The 25062-nt window shown below is 44.3% G+C and overlaps 1 protein-coding gene and 1 pseudogene across 3 annotated transcripts in view; both read left to right on the forward strand.

Annotated features, from left to right (window-relative positions):
• SCARA3 (scavenger receptor class A member 3) overlaps window positions 1–6956 on the forward strand; it is a 49107-nt gene extending 42151 nt beyond the window's left edge. For all 3 annotated transcript variants that reach the window (XM_055299890.1, XM_055299892.1, XM_055299891.1), the window contains one exon: window positions 4181–6956. In XM_055299890.1, the coding sequence (XP_055155865.1) occupies window positions 4181–4632 (452 nt within the window). In that variant the 3' untranslated portion in view covers window positions 4633–6956. The remainder of the gene's footprint in view (window positions 1–4180) is intronic.
• Window positions 6957–15371: 8415 nt separating this feature from the next.
• Window positions 15372–15454, forward strand: LOC129494001 (U4 spliceosomal RNA; annotated as a pseudogene).
• Window positions 15455–25062: the final 9608 nt, after the last annotated feature.

Consider the following 25062-nt stretch of genomic DNA (forward strand, 5'->3'; position numbering starts at 1 on the left):
GCTGGCCTGCTGCTTTGGTTTGTGAGCAGACCATGGGCCCCTCCTGCCCACGCACCACCCCACCCCTGGGTGGGCAGTGTTGGGTGCTGACAGACTTGGTGCTTCTGCTCACACACACCCCTCCACCACCTCCTCCCATTCCCTATGCACACCAGGGGGAGACCACCTACTTGTCCCAGACATGCAGTCAGTTGTGGCTCTACCCTAATGGGCCAGGATGGCCTAATTATAGTCTCTGGCTTCCTGAGTAATTATGGGCCTCCCCAGAACTGCAGGGTACTCCGTGCCTCTCCCCCAACTCAGCCATCGCTGCTCAGTGTCCCCCCACAGCCCAGAGCACGATTCAGCCCTCCCCTCCTTCGCCCTTAGCCCTACGGATACCAAGATCTGATTATGGGCTGTGTCAGGGGCACCCTGTCCCACAGAGTGCCTGGGTCAGCCTCTGAGCACATTCCTGGCTCCAAAGCTAACCACTAAACTACGGTTGTTTACTTCCTCCCAGGCTAGACCCAGGTCCCGCCGGCCCTCCCCTCCGACAGCATGATTCATGGCCAGCCCCGGAGGGACCTGCAGAGGCTCATCTCACCTTCGGGTTCCCCTTCCCCACTCCGTGTGGACCCTCCCTCTCCTCTGGGCAGCACTAGGCAGGAGGCCCTGGCCATCAGAGGCCAGGAGGGGCTGGAGGTGGGGGGAAAGGAGCCCAGAGCCCTGGCCACAGTGTGATGAGGACCAGAAGGACAGGGTAGGGGGAAGGAGCCTGGGTTTCTGAGCTTCAGGCCTGGCTTTGAATCTGGTCTCTCCCCCTTACAGTTAGTTGATGATCTTGGGCAAGCTGCCACCCTCTGCACCACCGTTCCTCCTCTGTAGAATGGGCCAACAATCTCCCTGTGCGGCGTTGACATGGGAGAGACTCAGTAGACACCTGTTCCCTGCTTTCGTTGCCCTATCCTTCTCCAAGAGGAAGCAGGTCACAGAGCAGTCAGAGAGGGAGCCCGGGGCTGGATGGCACAGGCATGCCACCACGGGGCAGGCTCCAACCACCGACCCCTGACATGGGCAGTGAGGGAGGCCTTGTTAGTAGCCCCAGATGAGGCCACTCCCCGCCCCCAGTGTCCTCAAGGTGACTGTCTAGGACCTCCCTCTGTGTTCTCAGAGATGTGGTGGGTGGTGGCAGCCAGAACTGGGGGTACGGAGAGGGAGGTCTCTCTTTTCCTCTGAAGTCCTCCTTCCACTCATGCTGGAGGCTGCTGCTTCCTGGGGCAATGAGGTGGGCAGTGTGACCCAGGGTTCTGAATGCACCTTTCTCCGGGCATGTGGGCGCCCAGCCTTCCCCATCCAGGGAAGCCACCAAGAGCTTCCCCAAGAAGAGGCACCTGCAAGGACTGGAGGGGGGCACAGAAGAGAGGGCCTTTACCCCCTGCCTTCTCTCCCTTGCTACCGGCATAGAGGCCCTTAGCGGTCCTCGCAGTCAGCTGCTGCACCCGTTGGGCAAGAGAGGGGTGGGCACCTGATGAAGACAGTGGCACGGGAGAGTGAGGGGGCCCTGCTGGACCTGGGGGCTGCTCAAAGCAGGGTCATCTTGTCGAGATGAGATGAGACTTCTCATGCTTTTCTTGAGTCAAGGTTGGAGATGGGGATGGTGGACACATCCTTGCAGGGAACAAGGGTGGAAGCTGCAGGAAGTAGGTGTAAGGAGAGAGCTGGAGAACTGGGCAGAGGGTAAGCCCAAGGAAGCAGGCCGAGGAGGCAGGAGGAGAGAGGGTAGCGAAGCTACAGGGGCCCTTCGGAACTGTCGAGTGCAACTCTCCATTTCATGAATGAGACATGAGCTCCAGCGTGGGCAGGAGCTCAGCCAGCATTGCTCCAGGGCCCTCTGATGCCCAGGCACCCAGCAAGCCTCCAGGGGCCTCTCCACCTCTGAATGGCTCTGCTTTTCCAACCTCAGCTGGCTCGGGTGCCAAGGCCAGAGCTGGGGTGAAGACCGGTGCCGTGGCTTTGCCAGCTCCCAGCAAGTCCTGCCAGGCCCTGTACCAGGTGGTTCTGGCTGCCTCGCTGCGGGGTGGGGTGAGGGGCTGGGGGAGGCCCTCTGAGGACCGAAGAGCGGATCCTGCCTCCCGGCTGCTCCCAGGCCAGGTCCCCTCCGCAGCCAGCCAGCCCGGTGACGGAATCCAGCCTGTGCAGCTGGCAGGCCACGTGAGCCCAGCCCACACAGGGCCGCAGCCCCCCGTGTGGGGGAAGTGGGCAGGGGCAGGCGGGGGCAGGGAATGGCTGGAAGGTTTTTATTGGCCCTCAGGGGGGCTGACTCTGTCTGGGCTCCAGTTCCCAGTTTAGATCCCAGTTTCGATCTTAAGAGGCTGGTATTCACCGACACTGTTCCATAGAAACACTGGGAAGCAGACACAGGGAGCAGCAGGGGTGGGGAGCACTGAGGGGGTGGGGAGGGTGGGCAGCAGGGAGCACCAGCCAGGATTAGCAGCAGTGGCATCTTCGTTAGCTGGGGAGGAGGCCCTGACGCCGCAGACCTGGGTCACGGCCACTGGCAGGGCTCCCAGCTCCCAGCTGCAGGCTCCCTCCTCCCCAAGAGGCCTACCTGGGTTCTGGTTTCCGCTCAGGGGCCCCTGAGGATACTGCTTCACCTCCCTGGGCTTTCATCGCCTCCTCCGTGAAATGTAGGAGTTGGACTGGCCCCCACCTCGCTCGAAAATGCTGCAAGTCTTTCACAAGAGGAATGATGTAGCCACAGAATTCTCAGGGAGAGCTGAGTACGGGCATTAGAATTCATCCCTCAGGCCAGCCCTCGGCCTGCTGCTCCCACCACCCCTACCCAGCGTCCTTTGCAGAGACCACTAAAGAAAGCCAGGTATTCGCTGGGCCTTTGCTGCATGATCCTCACGAGGCCGGGGGGTCCTCTTTGCTCCATGCTCTGGGCATTCAGGGATGCCTTGGGCAGAGTGATGGCCACACTCTGCTTTGTATCCTCAGAGTTGGCACAGTTCGGGAGGTGGTGACCCTGAGACTTACATAGTGAGAAGGGTGTTACGGTCATCTGGCTTGGGAGCTGACCTGGGCTCTTTAAGGACAGACCACATCTTCATCTCAGCATCTGCCCCAGGCACTAGGCCAGAGCCCGGTGGGAGCAGGGGGGTCCACAGCTGTTGGTGAGCTTTCCCTGCCATGTGCCAGGCTCCCTGCCCAGGGCAGGGGATGTGAGCTGTGGTCCTTACCCTCTTCCTGGGGTTCCACAGTCTAGCAGGGTTCACCAGATAGGCACCACAGGTTTGCTTTCACTGTACCATGGCTTCTTTTTCTACATGTCACCTGAAAGATTCAGCAAGTAGTAGCCGCAGAAGCTTAGAGAATAGGTGGGGGTAGTTAGGGTGGGCCTCCTGGAGGAGCTGTCCTTTCTCTGGGCTGTTGTGCCCCATGCACTAATCCTGGAGGGGTCTGCTTCTCATGCCTCACTTTTTTGGTGTTCTGACCTATGTCACCTGACTCCATCTCCTGTCCCAGATGCCTGACTGTCAGGGGTAGAGCCGGGGGTTGAGACGTCAGTGGGGAGGGGGGTTGTATCAAAGACCATGAGGGGTGCCTGGGTGGCTCAGTGGTTGAGCATTTGCCTTTGGCTCAGGTCATGATCCCAGGGTCCTGGGATCGAGTCCTGTATCGGGCTCCCCGCAGGGAGCCTACTTCTCCCTCTGCCTATGTCTCTGCCTCTCTCTGTGTCTCTCATGAATAAATAAATAAAATCTTTAAAAAATCACGAGGAGGTGTAGAAGGCCAGGCGGCCTCCAGACCTGGACAGACAGTCCCGGGACACTCTTGGCCTTTTCCCAGAGCTGTCTAGTTCTCTTAGTTCCCAAACTGAGCCCTGAGGTCAGAACGATGAATTCCCACTGCACACCAGGCCTCATGCCAGACACTTCTATGCCTTGTCTCAGAATCCCCGCTAGCCTGCCGGTGAGTCTTCTCATCCCCGTGTCACAGGGGGTACAGCTGACTTAGAGAAGTCACTTAATCAGCCCAAGCTTCCAGAGACTGCATTTGGCAGATCTGGCCTTGGTGTCTGGCTGATCCTTGGGCCTGTCCCAGTGGCCTGTGTTGCCACACCTACTCCATGGGCAAGCCTCATGAGACCCGACCCCTTGTGGACTGACTTCTTCCCTCTCTTCTTTGGCCCTAGGTGCTCCTGGCCCTCCAGGACCAAGAGGACTCAAAGGAGACTTGGGCGTGAAAGGGCCCGTTGGCAGCAGAGGACCAAAAGGAGACCCAGGCAGCTTGGGCCCCCCAGGCCCCCAGGGCCCTCAGGGGCAGCCTGGAGACCCAGGACCTGTGGGAGAAAGGGGGCCGGTTGGCCTTCGAGGTTTCCCAGGTCTCAAGGGATCAAAGGGCAGCTTTGGAAGTGGAGGCGCAAGAGGACAGCCAGGCCCTAAAGGAGACGTGGGGCCCCCAGGGCCAGAGGGGCCCCCAGGGTCTCCAGGGCCCCCAGGGCCTCAGGGAAAACCAGGGATTGCTGGGAAGACAGGGTCACCGGGCCAGCGGGGGCCTGTGGGGCTGAAGGGTGAACCAGGGATTCAGGGGCCCCCTGGACTCCCAGGGCCCCCAGGCCCACCGGGAAGCCGGAGTCGCTACTAAGGGCCTCAGTCCCAAACACTGCTACACAGAATGCTGGGAAGGGCCTTGGGGCAGAGCCGGCCACCCAGAGAGCCACACCTACAGACACTTGTGGCCCTTTGATCCCAAGGGGCTGCCTCCCAGCCTGCCCATGCACCTCCGGGCCCCCCAGTACTGACTGTACCATAGAAAGCAGCCCCTCACACACACACGCACACGTACACGCATTTCCCTGCTGGTCAGGGGGGCCAGCCGGGTTTCTCTGGCTGGGCAGGAAGAGACCCTCGTCTCCTGTGACTGAGCCTGCCAGGGAGGTGGCTACCTTGGGAGGAAGGTCTTGAGTCAGTTTCTGAATTGCTGACCAACTCTGCTTTGCAGCATCTTCAGAACCAACCTAGCCAGAAGTTGCCTTTGGTCAAAAAGACCCAGGAAAACCCGCAGGGGATGTGGTTCAAACTCTAGGGACAAGGTGGATGTGACCACCCAAACACTCTCGTCACGACCGTGGGAAGAGTCCCAGGAGCTGCCCCTGCCTCACGTGGGACAGAGTGACTCCATGTGTGCCACCATTCTCAGGCTCTGGGCCCGGTGCTCCCAGGAGCTCAGCAGTTTTTTTCACGTCTTCAAAAAATTCCTCACTTCTTCATCCTGGCCACCTTCTCTCAGGAGCATCCTGGAGCATCCATGCAAGGAGTCTCGTCTGCACAGGAAGGCTATCTAGGCCCCAGAACATTCTCCCAGAGCGGTGCCCAGCAGCTGGGACACTGGTGGAAGGGAGGCAGAGGCAAGTGTGAAGAGGCCGCGGTCACTGGGCCAGAAGGGCCACCGGGAAGTTCCCCCAGCGAGGTGAAGGCCGCCCACAGGCTCAACTGGTTCCAAAGATTCCGACCACCCAGGGCTGGGGGCCTGGAGCCGCCTCCTCCCTGGCCCCTTCCTCCTTCCCAAAGCCTTAATGCCACCTCCTCCTTCTAACAGGTGTGCAACTGGTTTGCACTCCCGCCTGTCCCCCCACCCCCACCACCACTGCCATGTAATTCTGTTGACATGATATCATGCGACATAGTAGTAATGACTCAGTAAAGAGCTGTTTCCAGAAGGGAGGTGTCTTCTGGTCCTTTTGGCCCAGCCAGGGGCATAGCTTAGCCTTTTGGGGTTCTGCTTGCCTGGCCTTTGACGGGGAACCAGTGGACAAGGAGTCCCCTGGATACTCACTGTGGAGTTTGGGGCTAACCCTCTGGCCCTCGATCTGGAAACACTGAGCCCTGCCAGGAACTCACAGTGGTCTTGTCGGGGCCAGGGACCAAGAGCATGAGAGGGAATTCCCCTTCAGGAGCAGGAGCCCGGGGAGAAACAAGGTGAGCTTTCTTACTGTTGCAGCAGGCTAAAACGGGTCCCGGACACCTGAGGGGTCCCTTCCCGAGGCTGCCCGCTTCTGCCTCTAAGACGAGCAGATAAAAGGGAAAAGGAGGAAGAGACCAGGCTAGATCCTCCCCCACAAGGCCTGGCTCTCCAGGATCCAGCAGAGGACAGCTGGGGACCCCCCCTCCGTGAATCAGCCAAGCCCGCCCCAGGAAGCTGGAGTGTGTGAGGGGGCTCTGTCCTCGGGGGCTGGCTTCTACAGCCGATGTGTTAGTCCACTCAGGCTGTTATAACAGAATACCACAGATCGATGACTCATGAACAACAGAAATTTATCTCTCATGGTTCCGGAGGCTGGAAGTCCATGATCAAGGTGCCAGCAGATTTAGGGTGTGGCGAGAGACCACCTCCTGGTTCATAGATGGCCATACTCTCACTGCCCTCACATGGCAGGAGGGGGGTGGGTAGCTCTCTGGGGTCACTTTTATAAAGGCACAAATCCCATCCATGAGGGCTCCATCCTGAAGATCTAAACACCTTCCAAAGGCTGCCACCTCCTAATTATCATCGCACTGGGGGTTAAGAATTTCAACATATAAATTTGGGGGAGACATAAATATTCAGTCTATGGTAGCATAGTATGTTCATTTGCTAGCAAAACATGGCCTGGTTCAAGTCCTATGCCCTGTTTTGCTTCTGATTTGTATTTTGTATTTTTGTATTTTGTACTTTCTCCCTAGGAACAAAACCAATAGACTATACAGTAGTCCCCCATTATCTGTGAAGGATATGTTCCAAGACCCTCAGTGGATGCCTGAAACCACAGAAAGTACTAAACCTTATATAGATTATGCTTTTTTCCCCCCAAATATACATACCTATGGTAAAGTTTAATTTATAACTTAGGCACAGTTAAGAGGTTAACAACAACAATGATAAATAGAACAATTATAACAATATACTATAATAAAAGTTGTATGAACGTGGTCTCTTTTTCTTTCTCTTAAAGTATCTTATTGCCCTGTACTCACCCTTCTTCTCGCAAGGATGTGAGATGATAAAATGCCTATGTGATGGGAGGAAGTGAGGTGAATGACGTAGGCGCTGTGACATAGGTGTTGAGCTACTATTGACCTTCCGCCTCTAGGTCAGAAGGAGGATCATCAGCTTCTGGACTGTGTTGACAGCGGTAATTATAACTTGGGAAGCAAAGTGCATATAAGGGCAGACAACTGTACACCTGTGTGTGTGTGCGTGTGTGTATATATATTAGGGCGTGGGGGAGTGGGTGGGCAGAGACAAATCCGGAATGAGAAGTCCCATGATCTGCTGTCTGCAAACTGTAGATGCAGGAGAATCAATGGTGTAGTTCTAGTCTGAGTCCAAAGACCTGGGAACCAGGAGAGACCGTAGTGTAGGTTCCAGTGCAAGGCAGGAGAAGACCAATGTTCTAGCTCACACGGTCAGGTAGAGAGAGAATTCTCTTCACCTTTTTGTTCTACTCTCTTGCCCTCAACAGATGGGATGATACCTACTTGCTTTAGGGAAGGTGCTCTTCTTAATTCAATCTACCAATTCAAATGCTAATCTCTTCTGGAAACATCCTCACAGGATACCCGTAGAAGTAGTAGTGGTTAGCACAGAGGCCTTGTGCTGTGGGTCTCACCTCTAGGAGGGGAGGATGGCACATAGGGAACGGTGATAGCTCTCCCTCTCCTGCAGTGTGTGAGGTGGGCCAAGGGTGGGAGAAGAAGGAGTCCCCGGGAGCAAGTGTGGCAGGTGAGGCTGAGTAGGCCATGGAAGGTGTCACCCAGGCGGTGGCACGGAGATGGTGGGCCTTGAGGGAGGCAGTGAGGATGATCCAGTGGTGTCATTTTACAGCCTGGGTCCCCAAGAACACCTCTGGAAATTCAAGCTAATCACTGTCCAGGGTGGGGTTGACGGCATGGCTGGCAGGGCCGTGTTGACACACACCAACATGAGCCAAGAACCCAGAGAGCTGGGCTTGGCAAGCAGGAGCTGGAGGAGCCCAAGCTGGAGGGCAAGCCAGAGTCCTGGAGTTAAAATCCAGAAAAGTTAGATCTGCGATCAATTCCAAGGGATGAGTTGGGGTCCAGAATGAGAGACAAGGCTGCAGGGATCAAAAACTGAGCGATTTGAGAGCATAAAAGCAAACACGTAAGAAAAGCTCATGTGTCCTGGACAGTTGGCACCAGCATCCCTGGCTGTGTGGTTTGGAGGGGGGTCAGCTTGATCCACAGGCAAGGGTGAGGTAGTCACCTGGAGCCCACCTGTGCGGTCACACAGCCCTCCACACACACACAGCCAGGTTGACACCTCCACTTTCCCTGGTCCCAGAAGTCCTCTCAAGGAAGTAAAAGAGGGGGGATTTAAGATGTGGGCACAGCAGGCAATATCAGCACTACAGACGCTTAAGACCAGCTACCCATGGGAAGCTGCCAGCATCCCAGGCTCCTGTCTTCACTGCAGAGGATGATGGTCTCTCAGTGGCCACTGATTTCTCTTCTCAGCTCCCCTCTGTCTCCTTTCTCCTGACCAGCATCTTCTATTTGTGTAAGGCACAGCTTAACAGGGCTACTGCTTTCCACCCAAAGACTAGTCTTCAGTTTCTAATCCCCAGCCCTAGGAGAGTCATCAAATTGCTAACCTTGGCGGTTAGTCCAAGGTCTACCCCAATCCCATGGGCTAGGACCACACAGGGAGGGGGTCATGTGGTAAAATTAGAGGGATAAGAGCAAGACTGACTGAGTGAAGCTGGCCGTGAACACTGCAGTTGACAGTAAAGGAATAAGAGAATTACAACGACAATAATAAAAGTAGACACGGTGGGGGACTTATTGTGCAACAGAATCCCACTCGAAGGGCTTTGCAGATAATAACACATCTAAACCTCGCTACAGTTTATAATGTAGCTCTTCTGTCCGTGTGTACTATCATCATTCCCTCTTTACAGGTGGGAAAACTGAGGTTTAGAGAGATTAACTTCCCAAAGTCATATAGATGATGAGTTTTTAGATGTACTTATATTGAAACTCAGCATTGGGACACCTGGGTGGCTCAGTGGTTGAGCGTCTGCCTTTGGCTCAGGGTGTGATCCTGGGATCCTGGGATTGAGTCCCACATCAGGCTCCCCAGAGGGAGCCTGCTTCTCCCTCTGCCTGTGTCTCTGTGTCTCTCATGAATAAATAAAATCTTTTAAAAAAAAAGAAAGAAAAAGAAATTCAGCCTTGGGCAAGTTACCCTCTCTGTGCTTCTGTTCCCTTCCCTGTAAAAAGGGAGTTACAATTGCACCTACCTCCTGACCTCCTGAGGTCATTGAGTGGATTAAGGAAAAGGATACTGTAAAAAAACAAAAAACAAAAATACAGCTGACTGAATTTGAAGATCTAATTGGCTTAATTAAATGATTCATGAAACCAGCAGCATCCCCTCTAGTAAATAGGGAAGCACTCGGAGGAGTCGTACAAAATGGAAAGTTTTTGTAGGAAGGAGGGTGAGGCAAAAAAATTCTAAGCAAAAGAAAAGGAAGGATTATTTCAGGCAAAATCCCCTTCCCATGCTGGGAAGGGCAGGGGGTGGGGGTGATTATGCAGATGACCCCATCTTCCTTTGAGGGAGGGAGAAGGCCCCACAAATGACCTCACTGGGGCTCATCAGAAAATGCCTGATGGACAGGTTAAGATTTACATTTCTAGGGGCGATTGAAACTACAATTAGGTTAGATATTCAGCCAGGTTTGATGGCCTGACCTGGCCCGACTACCACCACCATTTGGGACCTGGAGTTTTCTTTTTAACAATGCACTTGGCCAATTGCTGCCTACATTAGTCAGCTCAGGCTGCCATAACAAAGTACCACAGGCCAGGTGGCTCAACCAATAGAAATTAATTTTCTCGGGGTTCTAGAGACTAGGAAGTCCAAGAGGAAGATGCCAGCTCTTCCTCACTTGCAGATGGCTGCCTTCTTGCTGTGTCCCCACCTGGTTCTGGGATGGGGGGAGGGGAGAGAAGCATCAGAGGAGGAGGAAGGGAGTGAGAGAAAGCATCCTTCTCCTTTTCTTATAAGGCCACAGTCCTAACAGATTAGAGCCCCATCCTCATAATCTCTTTTAGCCTCAGTTACCTCCTAGTATCCAATCTCCAGATAAGTCACACTGGGGGTTAAGGCTTCAGCCTGTGGATTTTGTGTAGTCACAGTTCAGACTGTAGTACTTGGCAGTGGTGATTATGCCATTAGCAGCCATTACCATGAGGGTCATTATGCAAATCCAGAGCTTCTTGAATGGCAGTGGCACTCAACCCTGTCCTCTGCGGACAACTGGCCAGAACTCCAGCCCCTGCAACTCCCACTCCCACATTCTCTGCATTGTTAGATTCAAGAGTGAGATGGTGAGTCACCAGGCTCAACCTCTCTACTTCACATGGCAAAAAGCAAAGGCTGAGACAGGTCAGGAGTTTGTCACCCATCTGGGATCAGAACTCAGGTTTCTCAGGTCCTGGTCCCCACAACCTCTCACGTGTCTGGTTGTGCTACAACTCTACTCAGGCCACTTTGCTGTTGGTCACAACCATTGGGCAGCGCCTGATGTACATTCTCCAGAAAGTACCCCGGTCCCTCTCTCTTATCAAATGGCCCCTCCTATTAATGTGACTCTTCAGAGTGTCCAGAACATTTTAGGTGTTGCTGGAAACCTGACCGTGGGTATTGGTGGGGAGGGCAGCTGGAACCATAGTGTGTAACAACACTATGAATCAGTACACTGTTCTGTGCAAAATCTGTGTGAGATGGATCCACCCACATCATAGTGGGATGATTGGATGGGCTCCATGACGGAGTTCCTTCATGGACGTGGAACTGGAGCAGGTCACGCTTCTGCCCTGCTGGGCCTCCTATTCCTGTGGGACTGCAGACCAACACTGCCCCTCTCTGACTTTTGGGTTCTCTGCTAGGAAACAAGAGAGTGGCCCAGTCTTAACACCATCAGGGAGTCACCTGGAATGTGCCATATTTATCTTGCCATCCTAGCCAAGTGTTCTTCCTCCTGCCCTGCTTGATTGCTTTCCTAGAACTTGCCAGGGCTAAGGCATTCTTTTTTTTTAATAGTCTTTTTTTTAAGATTTTATTTATTTATTCATGAGAGACACAGAGAAAGAGGCAGAGACACAGGTAGAGGGAGAAGCAGGCTCCATGCCAGGAGCCCGATGTGGGACTCGATCTCGGGACTCCAGGATCACACCCTGGGCCAAAGGCAGATGCTAAACTGCTGAGCTACCCAGGAATCCCCGGGCTAAGGCATTCAAGTCTGAACTCAGACTAAGGGGTGATAGCCTGAGAGATTTCAGTCACTGGATTAGAATCATGGCCTTTGCCGGCAGGTTATTTTAATCTCCACCAGATTTGCAAAGCCGTGAAGAAACTTCTGGGCTTCCTCCTAAGGAGAGCAAAGGGGCTTCCTGGAGGCCACAGGACTGGGATATGTCTAAAAACCCCAGGCCTGCCCACCATTCCTCCCCTGGCCACCTCACTGCCCCTCCAGCTAGGGCAGGACATGGCCCAGAGCAGTGCGTCCAGACCTTCCTCCAGGGCTGAGCTGGCAACGTGTGCTGTGCCAGCCTTGGACACACCTGTCAAAACAGAGCCGTAGGAGAGGCAAGCAGAGAGCTGACAAACATGGTCTGACCGCACCGTGCTTTCCAGCAGGGCCGGGCTGGGCTGGGGAGGGAAGTGGCTGGACACACAAGCTACACACTGAGCAGCCTCGCAGGGACTGGTTTGACCTGCAGAAGCATAGATTGTTTCCCTTGCCATCACCTGTCCGGTCCCTTTGTTTTCTTTTGGACACTTCAAAGTGCAAGGCTCTGTGTTTGATGTGGTAGGAGATGCACAAAGATTAGGGCAGTGCTCTTAGCAGGCACAACCACCCAGGAGGCCATACAAATGCAGACAAATGCCAGCCTCCACACCACTGCTTCAGAATCACAGATGGGGTGGCCTAGGAGGAGTGAGGGGGGAAATCCCAGGGAATTCTGATACCACCCCACCCCCAATAAAATTTGAGAATCACAGGTGTAAGAGATATAGAAAATGAACCATGTTTTGGTTTGTATTTTTAATTTGTGAATGGTATCTCATTCAATTCTCACAAACTAAAAGTATTTTCACTTTATAGGTCAGAAAACAAGGCTGAGAAAAGTCAAGTAATTCACCCAAGGCCACGCTGATGTTATGTGGATTTGAAGGATTTGGACCCAGAATTTATAGAAGTCAGCTACAGTGAGATACTTCTTACAGAATGGTAGGATTGGGAATTTGGTTGGGCCTGTGCTTTGCAGCTGAGAAAGCGGAGTTCTGCAGAAGCAGACTTGTTCAAGAACCCAGAGCGAGCTATTGACAAAGCAGTCAAAAGGCCCTGAATCTCAGGGCTGCCCAGCCTTTCTGTCCCAGCTGCTTTGTCACTAACATGTCGGGGCATTGAGAAGAGCAGTGCAGGAGTTAGAGGCAGGAGCATGCTTTCTGCTGTGAAAGCTGGAGACTTTGCAAAGGAAGCCAGGTGCCTACCCTCAGCCAGGCCACCGACCTCCCTGTGGTCTTTTCCCTAAACCCAAGATCTCCAAAATGAGCACCCAATTAAATTCTCCAGTGTGAAGAACAAACTATTAAATATTAAAATGTCTACGAATTGTGTTTTATCTATACTAAGTCATACTTTGTTTCCATGTAATCAACCAGAGTTTTGAAGTGACCGAGAATATGATTTGAAAGTTAATTTATATTCACAATCTTTAATAATAAGCAATGCCCTAACTGCAATTATGCCTTGAGACATTAGCCAATATTAGAAACATAAAAACAATGTATAAAATTTATTTACATATATTAGGGAATCTAAAAATTTCCCATTTTTTTTTTACTAAAGGGGTATGAAAAAAATATTTCTGTCCTAAGTCAGCTCTGTTGCTTCTAACATCCTCTCTTGTGATAAAGCAGAGCTCCCGACTTGGAAAGAATCCCCATGTGATGATTTTAGATTTGTAGTCTAATGTTTCCTTCTTCTGAACTTCAAGAACTTCTAAATGCCCTAGAGAAGCCTGATTGCTATTTACATTATCCTGTTCCCCATTATCCATCATTGTCCTTATTTCAGCTTCATAGAGCTCCCTTCATTCAGACATGGAAACATTTAAAAACTTAATAGGTAGTGTGGAGGTCCCACTGAAGTTGTTCACTCACTTGACAAATAGTTCTTGAGCTGCAACTAGCTGCCACATACTGTACTTGGTTTAAAAAAAAAATGGTGAGCTCCAGATTCATTTTAGCTTCCTGCCCAGGAACACTTTCCAAACCACCTCACAGAGAAGCAGGGCCTGGGGCATCTGGGTGGCTCAGTGATTAAGCATCTATCTGCCTTTGGCTCAGGTCATGATCCCGGGGTCCTGGGATTGAGTTCTGCATCGGGCTTCCTGCTGGGAGCCTGCTTCTCCCTCTGCCTGTCTCTGCCTCTCTCTGTGTGTCTCTCATGAAAAGTTAAACAAAATCTTTTAAAAAATTATTTAAAAAAAAGAGAGAAGGGCCCAGATCGTAGTGGTCTCACCAGGTGGAAGGAGTAGAGGCTGGACTTTGGGGCTGCCCAAGGCAATTGGAATTGGGGGCCAGACAGGGTACTGGGAAGGAGGAAGCTGTGCACTGAGTGCACTTTTGAATGATTGGCTAAATGTGTAGGGAAAGAATCACAGGGTTCATGAGATGACTGTAAACTGATTTTAGACACACAGTAAGAAAGTCTTTCTTAATAATTGGTAGAATAAGTAAACAGAAAAATAGTAAGCATATAAAAAATTTGAACAATACTATCAACTAATTTGACCTAATGATAAGAGAAGACCACTGCACCCAACAACAGGTGAATATTCATTCTTTGCAAGGGCAGACAAAATATTTACCAAGATGAAGCATACTGTAAGCCATAAAACAAATAACAACAAATTCAAAAGAATTAAAACCACTCAGAGTATATTCTCTGACCACATGGGATTAAATTAGAAATGAACATAGAAAGATATCTAAATCTCCAAATAAATAGAAACTACACAACACACTTTTAACTGCCCAGGAATCAAAGAAAAATATCACAAGAGAAATTAGAAAATATTTTGAACTTCATGAAAATGAAAACATAACATAAAAGAATTTGTGTGATATAACTAAAGCAGTGCTTGGAGGGAAACTTATAACATTAGATACTTACATTAGAAAAGAAGAAAGGTCTTGGGGTGCCTGGGTGACTCAGTCGGGTAGGTGTCCACCTCTTGGTGTCAGCTCAGGTCTTGATCTCAAGGTCATGAGTTTAAACCCTGCATTGGGTTCCACAGTTAGCATGGAAACTACTTTAAAAAAAAAAAAGAAAAGAAAAGAGGAAAGCTCTCTAACTTTCTAATCAATGATCTAAACTTTGACCTTAAGAAACTAGAAAAAGAAAAGTAAATTAAGTCCAAAGTAAACAGAAGAAAAGAGATAATAAGGATAAAAAAATAAAAGAGAAAACTGAGAAAAGTTTATAAAACAAAAAAAACTGGTTATTTGGGAAGATCAATAAATGGATAAGCCTCTAATCACACTGATCAGAAATAAGAGAAGACACAAATTATTAATATCAACAATGATAGTGAGGCCATCACTACAGATCCTAAAGACATTACAATAATAATGACACATTATAAACAATTTTAAGCCAATGTGAGCCAATAAAATAAAAACTTAGATGAAATAAATCTCTTGAAAAACATGAACTACCTCAGCTCACTCAAGAAGAAATTGATAATAATAAATGTGAATAACTCTGTTACTATTAAATAAATACAACTTTAGTTAAAAAGCCTTCACAAAGAAAACTCCAGACTCAGCTGAGCTCAATGATGAATTCTGCCAAAAATTTAAAGAAAAAATAATACAAATTATTCACAAACTCTTTCAGGAAATAGAAGAGGAGGAAACACTTGCTAACTCATTCTATCAGTCCAGCATAATCTTGATAACATAACCTAATACATATCACGGGAAAAGAAAATCCTTTTAAGAAAAGGAAATGGCAGATACTTAGGATATAGAAGCATAATTTCTTAACAAAATTTTAGCAAATTGAACCCAACAATATATAAGAAGGATAATATATCATGAATAAGTTTTATCTCAGGAATACAAAGTTGTTTCAACACTTAAAATCAAGATAATTCACCATATTAATAGAAAATAAGCCATATGATCATCTCCATAGATGCAGAAAAAGCACTTGAAAAAATCCAAAATTCATTTATTAAAAAAAACCTCACACTACACTAGGAATAGAATGGATCTTTCTCAATCTGATAAAAAATAAAATATCCAGCTTTGCGCAGTGGCAGTATCATAGCCAATGAGGCTTATCTGAGGCACGATTATCACTAATTGAAAACTGATAAAAAAAATTTCCTAAAACAAAGAATCAAACAACCTAGAGTTAACATCATATTTAATAATGAAAGACTTAATGCTTTCCCCTAAGATCTGAAAAGAATAAAAGATGTATGCTTTAACCACTTTGAATTAACCATGTGTTAAACTACTACAGCTCTTTTACTTCCTTTATTGCATCCGATGCATCCAATTGCAGGTTGAAATATCCAGGTTGAAAGGAAAAAGTAACACTGTCTTTATTTAAGGACAGTTTGATTGTCTATGTAAAGAACACCAAGGATTTACCAAAAAAAAAAAAAAGTGATTCATAAAAATTATGAGTAAACAAAATTGCAGAATACAAGGTCAATATACAAATATCAATTGTATTTTTATATATTAACAAGGCAGAATTAGAAATTGAAATAAAAAATAATAACACTAGTATCAAAAATGTGAAATACTCAGTAATAAATCTGGCAAAATACATGTAAAACCTGAAATTTAGAAAATGGAAAATCACATAGCATTGCTGTGAGAACTTCAGGAAGACCTAAATAAATATAGATATATATATTCATGGATCAGAAGACTCAATATTGTCTTTTACTCCATATGGCTATATAGAGTCAATGTAATTCTAACAAAAATCCCATGAGGAATTTTTAAAGAAATTGATAAACTTATTCTAAGATTTGTTTGGAAATGCAAAGGACCAAGAAGAGCCAAAACTATTTTTAAAAAGAACAAAGTTGAGAGACTTATACTACCTAATTTCAAGACTTACAAAGCTATAGTAATTAAGATAATGTAGTATTTGTATAGAGATAGACTCATAGATCAATGGGACAGAATAGAAGGTTGAGAAATAGATCAACTTATATATTGTGTATTGACGTTCAGTAAAAGTGCCAAAGCAATTCAATGGAGAAAGGATAGTCTTTACAACAAATGGTACTGAAGCAATGCTATAGTGATATACAAAATATGAATCTTGACCTTTATCTTAGAACATTTATAAAAATTAACTCAAAATGTATTATAGATCTAAATGTAAAAGCTAAAAATATAAAACATCAAAAAAGAACCATAGAAAAATCCTAGTAATAGGCAAAAAATTTCTTAAATATATTAAAAGCATGTCAACATGTAAAAATACATAAACATGGAGTGTAAGAGAGATTTTCATATAAATGAAGCTGAGTAATTTCATAGCCAGTAGACCTGCCCCAAAAAAATATTAAGGGAAGATCTTTGGGCTGAAAGGAGATTACACCAGTTAGAAACTTAAGTTCCATACACAACACTCCCTTACCTGAGGAAGGATACCATAAGTGCTATGTATATAAAAGACTTTTTATTTCTTGATTTATTTAAAATAAAATTTATTGTTAAAGGGAAAATCATCACAATGCATTGTGAAGTTATTTCAAATAAAAAGCAAAATGAGTCATTTAGTGGCACAATGAGGGGAGGCAGATAAGTGAAAAGTTCTTACATGATATGTGAGTGAAATAAATTAATTCAGGTAGTCTATGATAAGTAAGGATGTACATTGTAACTTTTATGGCAACCACTAAAAAATAAAAACAAGAGCTACAGCAGAAAAGCAAATAGAAGAGGTAAAATGAAATATTAAAAAATACTTAATCTAAAAATAGATAGGAAAGAGGAGTTAATGAATAAAAAAATGGTAAATTTAAAAAATGAAAAGAAAGATATGCACTTAAATAAATTATATAATAATTATGTTAGATATGTGAATTAAACACTCAAATTAAAAGGCAGAGAATGTGGCAGCTCCAGTGGCCCTGCAGTTTAGTGCCAGCTTCAGTCCAGAGTGTGATCCTGGGGACCCAGGATCAAGTCCCACATCAGTCTTCCTGCATGGAGCCTGCTTCTCCCTCTGCCTGTGTCTCTGCCTCTCTCTCTGTGTGTGTCTGTCATGAATAAATAAATAAAAATCTTTAAAAATAAAAGGCAGAGAATGTCAGACTAGATTTTTTTTAAAGTAAGAGCTAATGATACACTGTTTGAAAGAGATGGCTTCTAATGCCACACTTCTAAATAATTATAGGCCAGAGAAAAAAATCACGAAGAAAATTAGAAAATACTTTTAACTGATATATAAATACATCATACCAAAAATTTTTGGATGCAGATAAAGCAGTGCTTAGAGCTTTAAATTATTATGTAAGAAAAGAAAAACAATTTTTATTTTATTAATTTATGTTTCTACCTTGAGAAGCTAGAAAACGAAAACAAGTGTAAGCATAAAATAAGATAAAGAAAGACAACAATAAATATTAAAAATATTAAATATTGATTAACAATCAATAAAAACAGACAAACAATAAGGAAAATTAACATGACCAAAAGTTAGTTCTTTGAAAATATGAATAAAATTGATACACTCTTACCTAAATTGATCAAGAGAAACAAAGGAAAAAGAAATAAATTAACAATATCAGACATGAAAGAAGGGACAAAGCAAGGATGTTGACTTACCATTTGCATTCAACATTGTACTGGAGATCTTAGCCAGTGAAATAAGGCAAGCAGAGAAAATATAAAGAATAGGAAACTAGTAAAATTATCTCTATTTACAGACAAAAAAAATGTGGAAATTCTTAAGGAATGTACTTAAAAAAAAAAACCTGTACTTTTACCAACATACAACTTATCAAAGAATACAAGAACAATACATAAAAATCAGTCATTTCTCTATATACTAGCTACAAAAAATTGAAGAATGAAATTTTAAAAATACCACAATACATCAAAGAATACAAAATAATTGGGAATAATTTTCACAAAATTTGTGTGAAATCTCTGCATATAATACTATAAAATGCTGCTGAGAGAAAATTTAAATGTCCAGAATAAATGGAAAGTATACATGTTCACAGATTGGAAGACTTAATATTGGACATTCTCCCCAATTAATCTATAATCAGTGCAATCCCAAACAAAGTTCTTGCATGTCTTTTTGTAAAAATTGAAAAGCAGATGCTAAAATGTATATGGTGGGCACCTGGATGGCTCAGTTGGTTATGTATTAGATTCTTGTTTTCATCTCAGGTCATGCTATCAGAGTGATGAGATCAAGCCCAGCATCAGGCTCCACTGTCAGTGCATAGTCTGCTTGGGATTCTCTCCCTTTCCATCTACTTCCCTCTCTGCCTGTTCCCCCAGTCATATGCACACCCCCTCCCAAATAAATAAATAAATAAAATCTTCAAAAAAGTAAAATAAAATGTATATAGTAATATAAGGGACATAGAATAGCAATAAAGAAAAAAATTCTTGAAAAAAGAACCAATTTGGAGGACTTACATAGCTTGATTTCAGTGATTACTATGAAGATTTAGTATTCAAGACAGTATGATATTGGCACAAAGATGAACAGGCAAATGGAACAGAACAAAATCAGAAATGAGCTCAACATTAGTCAATTGACTTTTTTTTTTTTTTTTTTTTTACAAAGAAGCCAAAAGAAAGGTTCTTCAAAAACGGTGCTGAGACTATTGGATATTCATAGGAGGAAAATGTATCTTAACCCCCTAACTCAACTACACATAAAAATTTATTCAAGATAGATGAAGACCTAAATATAAATGTTAAAATTATAGCACTTTTTGAATAAAACACATAAAAATACCTTCATGATATCTGGGTGGCAAAGATTTCTCAGTTAGAACAAGAAAGGCCTTAAACATAAAAAAAATTGATAAATTAAACTTCACAAAATTAAAATCTGCCCATTAAGAGATCTGGTTAAGTAAATGATTGGACATGTCACACGTTGGGAGAAAACATTTGACAAATAATTTATAAATAAAATATATAAATATCTATTGCAACTCAGTAATAGGAAGATAAATAACCCATAAAAGGTGAAATGTTTTAGCAGACTTTAAAAAAGACATTTGTGCATGACAAGATGTCAACATCATTAGTGTTAAGGGAAATAGAAATTAAAACCACAATGAGATACCACCACAAACCTATTAGAATAGCTAAAATTAAGAAGACTGACCATCCCAAGTGTTGGTGATGATGTAGTGAGGATGCAACTCTCATATACTGCTGGTAGGAATATAAAATAATACAACCATTTTGGAAAATAGTTTGGTAGTTTCTTAAAAAGTTAAACATACATTTATCTTGAGGGTCAGCCATTCTACCCTTGGGAATATATTCAAAATAAATAAAAACATATATCAAAGAATGCATTTATTCATAATAGTCCCAAAGTAAAAACAACCCAAATATCCATCATCAGAAGAGTGGATAAGTAAGTTGTGGTACATCCATACAATGGAATACCACTGGCACTGAAAAGGGAAATGTTAATGTTGGACACAAAATTATGAATGAATCTTAAAATCACTATGCTAAGTGTATATACACAAAAATAGGGTACATAGCATATGATTCCATTTATATGAAATTCCAGACCAGGGAAAACAAAGAAAAATGATAGAAATAAAATTAGTGGTTACTGGGGCAGAAGTGGGGTATAATTGACTAGAAAGGAGCAAGAAAGTTTTCTGAGTTGATGGAATTATTCTGCATCTTGATTAGGGAGGGTGATTACAGGTGTGTACGTTTGTCAAAATTCAAGAAATTACACACTTTACACATTTAAAATGTGTGCATTTTATTGCATGCAAATTATACACCAATAAAATTGATTTCAGAAAACTAGGATACCATATTTTACTCACTAGAAAAATTAAAGTTGAAAAGACTTAAATATCCAGCAATAGAATGTTCCTGTTGGGAGTGAAAATGGTAGAACATCTTTGGAAAACTAGTTTAGCAGATTCTTGTAAAGGTAAACATGCACTTACCCTATGACTCAACGCTTCCACCCCTAGGTATTTACCCAAGAGAGATAAAAACATATTCCACAAAAAGACTTGCACAAAAACATTCATAGCAGCTTTCATCATAATTTCCCTAAACTGGAAATAGCCCAAATATCCAGCAACAGAGGAATAGATAAATTGTATTTTCATGCAATGGAATATGAACTACTCAAAAGAAGAAAGAGAAGAAGGAGAGTAGGATGAGGTTGAAGAAGAAGAAAGAAAACAACAATCCAAAATACAAGCAATAACATTAAAAAAAAACCACTCTATTGAAAAAAAGCTACACACAAAAGAGTACATATAGTATGATTCCATTTCTATTAAATTGTAGGAGATGCAAAGGTACTCTATGGTGCTAGAGATCAGAATATTGGCAGCCTCAGGGTGTGCAAGGGAAGAGCAGGGATTGATTGAGAGCCGGAAGACAAGTTTCTCCCATGGAAATGGTCTGTCATTACAGCTGTGTGACTTACACAGATGTACACATTTGGGGAAACTCAACAAACAATATATATAATCTGTACATTCCACTGAAGGATTGTAAAAATAACACACAATTTTAAAAAATTATTTAAAAAATAGAAATTCACTTCCAAAAGCTCATGAGTCAAAAGAGAAATTATAGGGGCACTTGACTGGCTCAGTCAGTAGAACATGCAACTCTTGATCTTAGGGTTGTGAGTTCTGAGCCCCAAGTTGGGTGTGGAGCCTACTTAAAAAAACGAAAAAAGAAAAAAAGAAATTATAATAAAAATTAGGTTGAAATAGACAAAGAAAATATTTTAAAGCTATTTTATAATGAAATATCTAAATCTCAGAAGTTGAGGAGTGTAGCCAAGGCAATACTTGAGGAGAATATTAATGGTCTGGTATACTTATATTAGAAAAAGAAGAAAGGCTAAAACAAATGAGCTACATGGCCCACTTGAAAAGTTTGAGGTACACCAGAATACACATCAAGAGGAAAAAAAGAAATAATAAAGGCCCAGAATTAATGAAGTTAATGAAAAGGGAAAAAGAAGTTTTGAATGGTGAGGACTGACAAAGCCAAAAGTTGGTTCTTTTTAATATATATATATATATATATATATATATATATATATATAGAGAGAGAGAGAGAGAGAGAGAGAGAGAGAGGATTCTTTTAAAAGACTGATACAACTTATAAACTATAGACATTATTGATCAAGACAGATGAGAGAAAGTACCAATAAAAGATACTAGGAATAAAAAAGATGACATTAAACAGAAATGTTATGAACACTTAGTGCCAGTACCTTTGAAAACTCAGGTGGACCAACAAATTCATAGGAAAATGTAAGTCATCAAAAATGACTCAAGAAATAGAAAACCTGAATATTCTGAAGCCATAGAGACATTGAATCTATGGTTTAAAATATCCTCACAAAGAAAACACCAGGCCCATGCAGAAATACTTATAGGCAAATTCTACCAAAACATTCAAAGAAGACAATTCTAATCCAACACAGACTCTTCCAGAGAAGAGATAAAATAGGGAGACTTCCCCAACTCTATTCCGTGAGGATAGAAAAGCTTCTTACCAGAATCAGAAAAGAAACAGATGAATAGATGCAGAAAAAGTGTTTCATAAATAAGGCATCCATTCATGACTTTTAAGAAATCTTATCAAACTAGTGCACTTTTTAAAAAAAGATTTTATTTATTTATTTTTTGAGAGAGACAGCACAAGTAGGGGGAGAGGGAGAAGGAAAGAGAGAAGCAGATTCCCCACTGATCAGGGAGCCTGACATAGGGCTTGACAAGGGCTCCATCCCAGGACCCTGAGATCACGACCTGAGCCAAAGGCAAATGCTAACTGACTGAGCCACCCAGATGCCTCAGACTTGGAATTTTTAAACCTAAAATGTAATATCTCCCCAAAAAAATTCACAGCAAATACCTTTCATAAAGGTGAAAAATGGAAGCTGTTGCCTTTAAGAGAATCAGACATCGCATACCTTCGGATATGATGTAATAGACAGTACACAGCACCACCTATTAAGTCAAGTTGCCAAAATAAAGAAGGAAAAGAAAAGAAAATTGCCCCTAGTTGTAATCAAGCCTCTAGATCTATCTTCCAGTCAATTTACAACAGCTCCAAAGAGAGAAACATGTTAATGCCATCTTCATGATCTTGAGTTGTCAACCTAGAATGACTCATTTTTTTTTTTTTTTTTTTTTTTTTTTTTACTTATGATAGTCAGAGAGAGAGTGAGCGAGAGAGGCAGAGACACAGGCAGAGGGAGAAGCAGGCTCCATGCACCGGGAGCCTGACGTGGGATTCGATCCCGGGTCTCCAGGATCGCGCCCTGGGCCAAAGGCAGGCGCCAAACCGCTGCGCCACCCAGGGATCCCAGAATGACTCATTTTTCAACAAATAAATGGCATGGGAAAAGTAGAGTAGAGGGAATGTTATAGATTAAAAGAGACTTAAAATTAATCTTCAAGTAAAAGTGTATTAAAGAGAGAGACTTAAATGTATCAACCAAGTGCAGTTTTGAACTTTGGATTTTATTTCAAACAAATCAATTTATAAAGACATTTTTGAGAAAAATCATAGAAATTTGAACACAGATTTGTCATTAGATCATATTACAAAATTACTAAGTGTGATAATGTATTGATTTCTTTTTTAAAAAAACTTGTATATGTTAAAGATACATATCTTGAAATATTTAGAGCTGAAATGATTTAATGTCTGTGATTTGCTTTAAACACAAAGATAGACAAATCACATGAGATAGACAAAACAATTGGTAAAGCACTGATAATTATAAAATTGGGTGATGGGTGGTATATGGGTACACATTATTTAGTCTCTTTGCTTTGTTGGAAACCCACTATAATAATAATTTAAATGACAAATAATAATGATGATGATAACAACAACAAATGTCATTTTAAAAAGAAAACAAAGGGGATGCCTGGGTGGCTCAGCAGCTGAGCATCTGCCTTTGGCTCAGGGCATGATCCTGGAGTTCTGGAATCGAGTCCCACTTTGGGCTCCCTGTGAGGAACCTGCTTCTCCCTCTGCCTATGTCTCTGCCTTCTCTCTGTGTCTCTCATGAATAAATAAATACATCTTTTCTAAAAAATAAAAATAAAACAAAGAAGGCAAGAGGCCCTCCTCCTCTTTCGCAATCATGCAGCCTCCCAGGGAGACCAGGCTGCTCGTTAAACTGTCTCCAGGTCACCTCCATAGTTTTTGCTTATATCATTTCTTCCTCCTAGAATTCCCTTTTTGCTTCTTTCCAGCCTTAAGTCCTGCCTATCCTGCAAACTCAGCTCACATGCCACCTATAGCAGATAGCTGTTGAGGTGTCTGAGTCACTCTTCAAGTAATCACTTCAAGTGGTTCAAATAGGGGTCAACCCCCCCCCCCCCACATCCTCCCAGAAGGAGACCAATGACTCAGGTCTGACCAGTGGGAATACCACTGCTTTGTTCACATTCAGTGCAGGAATGGACGTGTTACCCAGGCAGGACCAATTAGCCAGAGAATGTCAGTCTCCACACTTTTCATGGGGAATATTAGAAAAGAGGTGCTTTTCTTTATGGGGCAACTAGGTCAGAAGACTGAAAGCTTGAAGTGTCTGTGGCTGTTTCCCTAAAAATTAGAGAATATCTATCCTGCCTAAGAAAGAAGCCACTCTAAGAAAGCAGCAACACAGAGCCTGGTGACAATTAAAGTCCCTGAACATAGCCATACCTTCTCCCCTCAATCTTCCAGTATATTCATTAGTAAAATGCCCTTGTGTGTATCTGTGTGTGTGTGTGTGTGCGCATGCACACACACGAGACAGAGAGAGAAAGAAAAAGAATGCATCTCTTTAAGATCAAGAACAAGGGTGTCTGCTGCTATCACCACTTATACTCAAAATTGAGCTGGAGGTCTTATAAATTTCATTGACATAAGAAAAAACAAATGGTATAAGGCATATGGTGTCTGAGATCTTTTTTGCCTCTTACTTAATAACATGCTAATTGAGTCAACATCCTTCATTTTGCCATTGGCCCTTTATCATGAACTTCATGACCTGCCTACCACATGATTCCATGCACTCCAGTCAACCGGTCAGTGACCAAACCAGTCAATCAGAAAAGGCCTGGAAATCAGGGGTAGTGCCTGAAAGGATCCTGGGAGAGAAATTTGATAAACCGGTTCTGGAAATGTCCAGGGGAGCCACTGTCTAGGTGTGGGGTCTAACCAAGGGGTTGCCTTGGGGGAACCGTTGGAGCCTTGGTTTTCTCAGAATCTAGAAAGCCAAGAGAGAAAGGGCTTCAAGCCAAGCTGAGGATGGAAGCTCCTGAGGAATGAGGAAGTGAAATAGGTGTTCTGGTAACAAGTGTGATTATTCTGTGGCAGTTCCAAGCTAACTGGTGACCAATTTGAGGTTGAAAATGCACTGAGCTGTGTCTCGTTTATATCTCATGATCTTCCCACATCACAGAGGAGGGATTCAGGTGGGTTGAGCAGGCCCTGTCTTTGGAAACAAAAGTCCTATTGTGTTTGGATATGGGTGTTCAGGCACTGAGAAGGCACTAAATTGCTCTAGAATCTGGGGAACCCTGTGTTAGGGGGTTACCTTGTCCAGTCCTCTCAAGGTCCCAGTGCATTGCAGAACCTGGTAGGACAAGAGCAGGCCCAGGTGTGCTTCCTCAGGTGACCTCAAACTGAGGCAGACCCTGGGTGGACCCCTAGGGATCCCAGGAAACCCCTAAGACCAATTTGGACCAAAAAGCT

Source organism: Nyctereutes procyonoides, unplaced genomic scaffold, assembly GCF_905146905.1.
Source record: "Nyctereutes procyonoides isolate TBG_1078 unplaced genomic scaffold, NYPRO_anot_genome, whole genome shotgun sequence".
NCBI classification, from domain to species: Eukaryota; Metazoa; Chordata; class Mammalia; order Carnivora; family Canidae; genus Nyctereutes; species Nyctereutes procyonoides.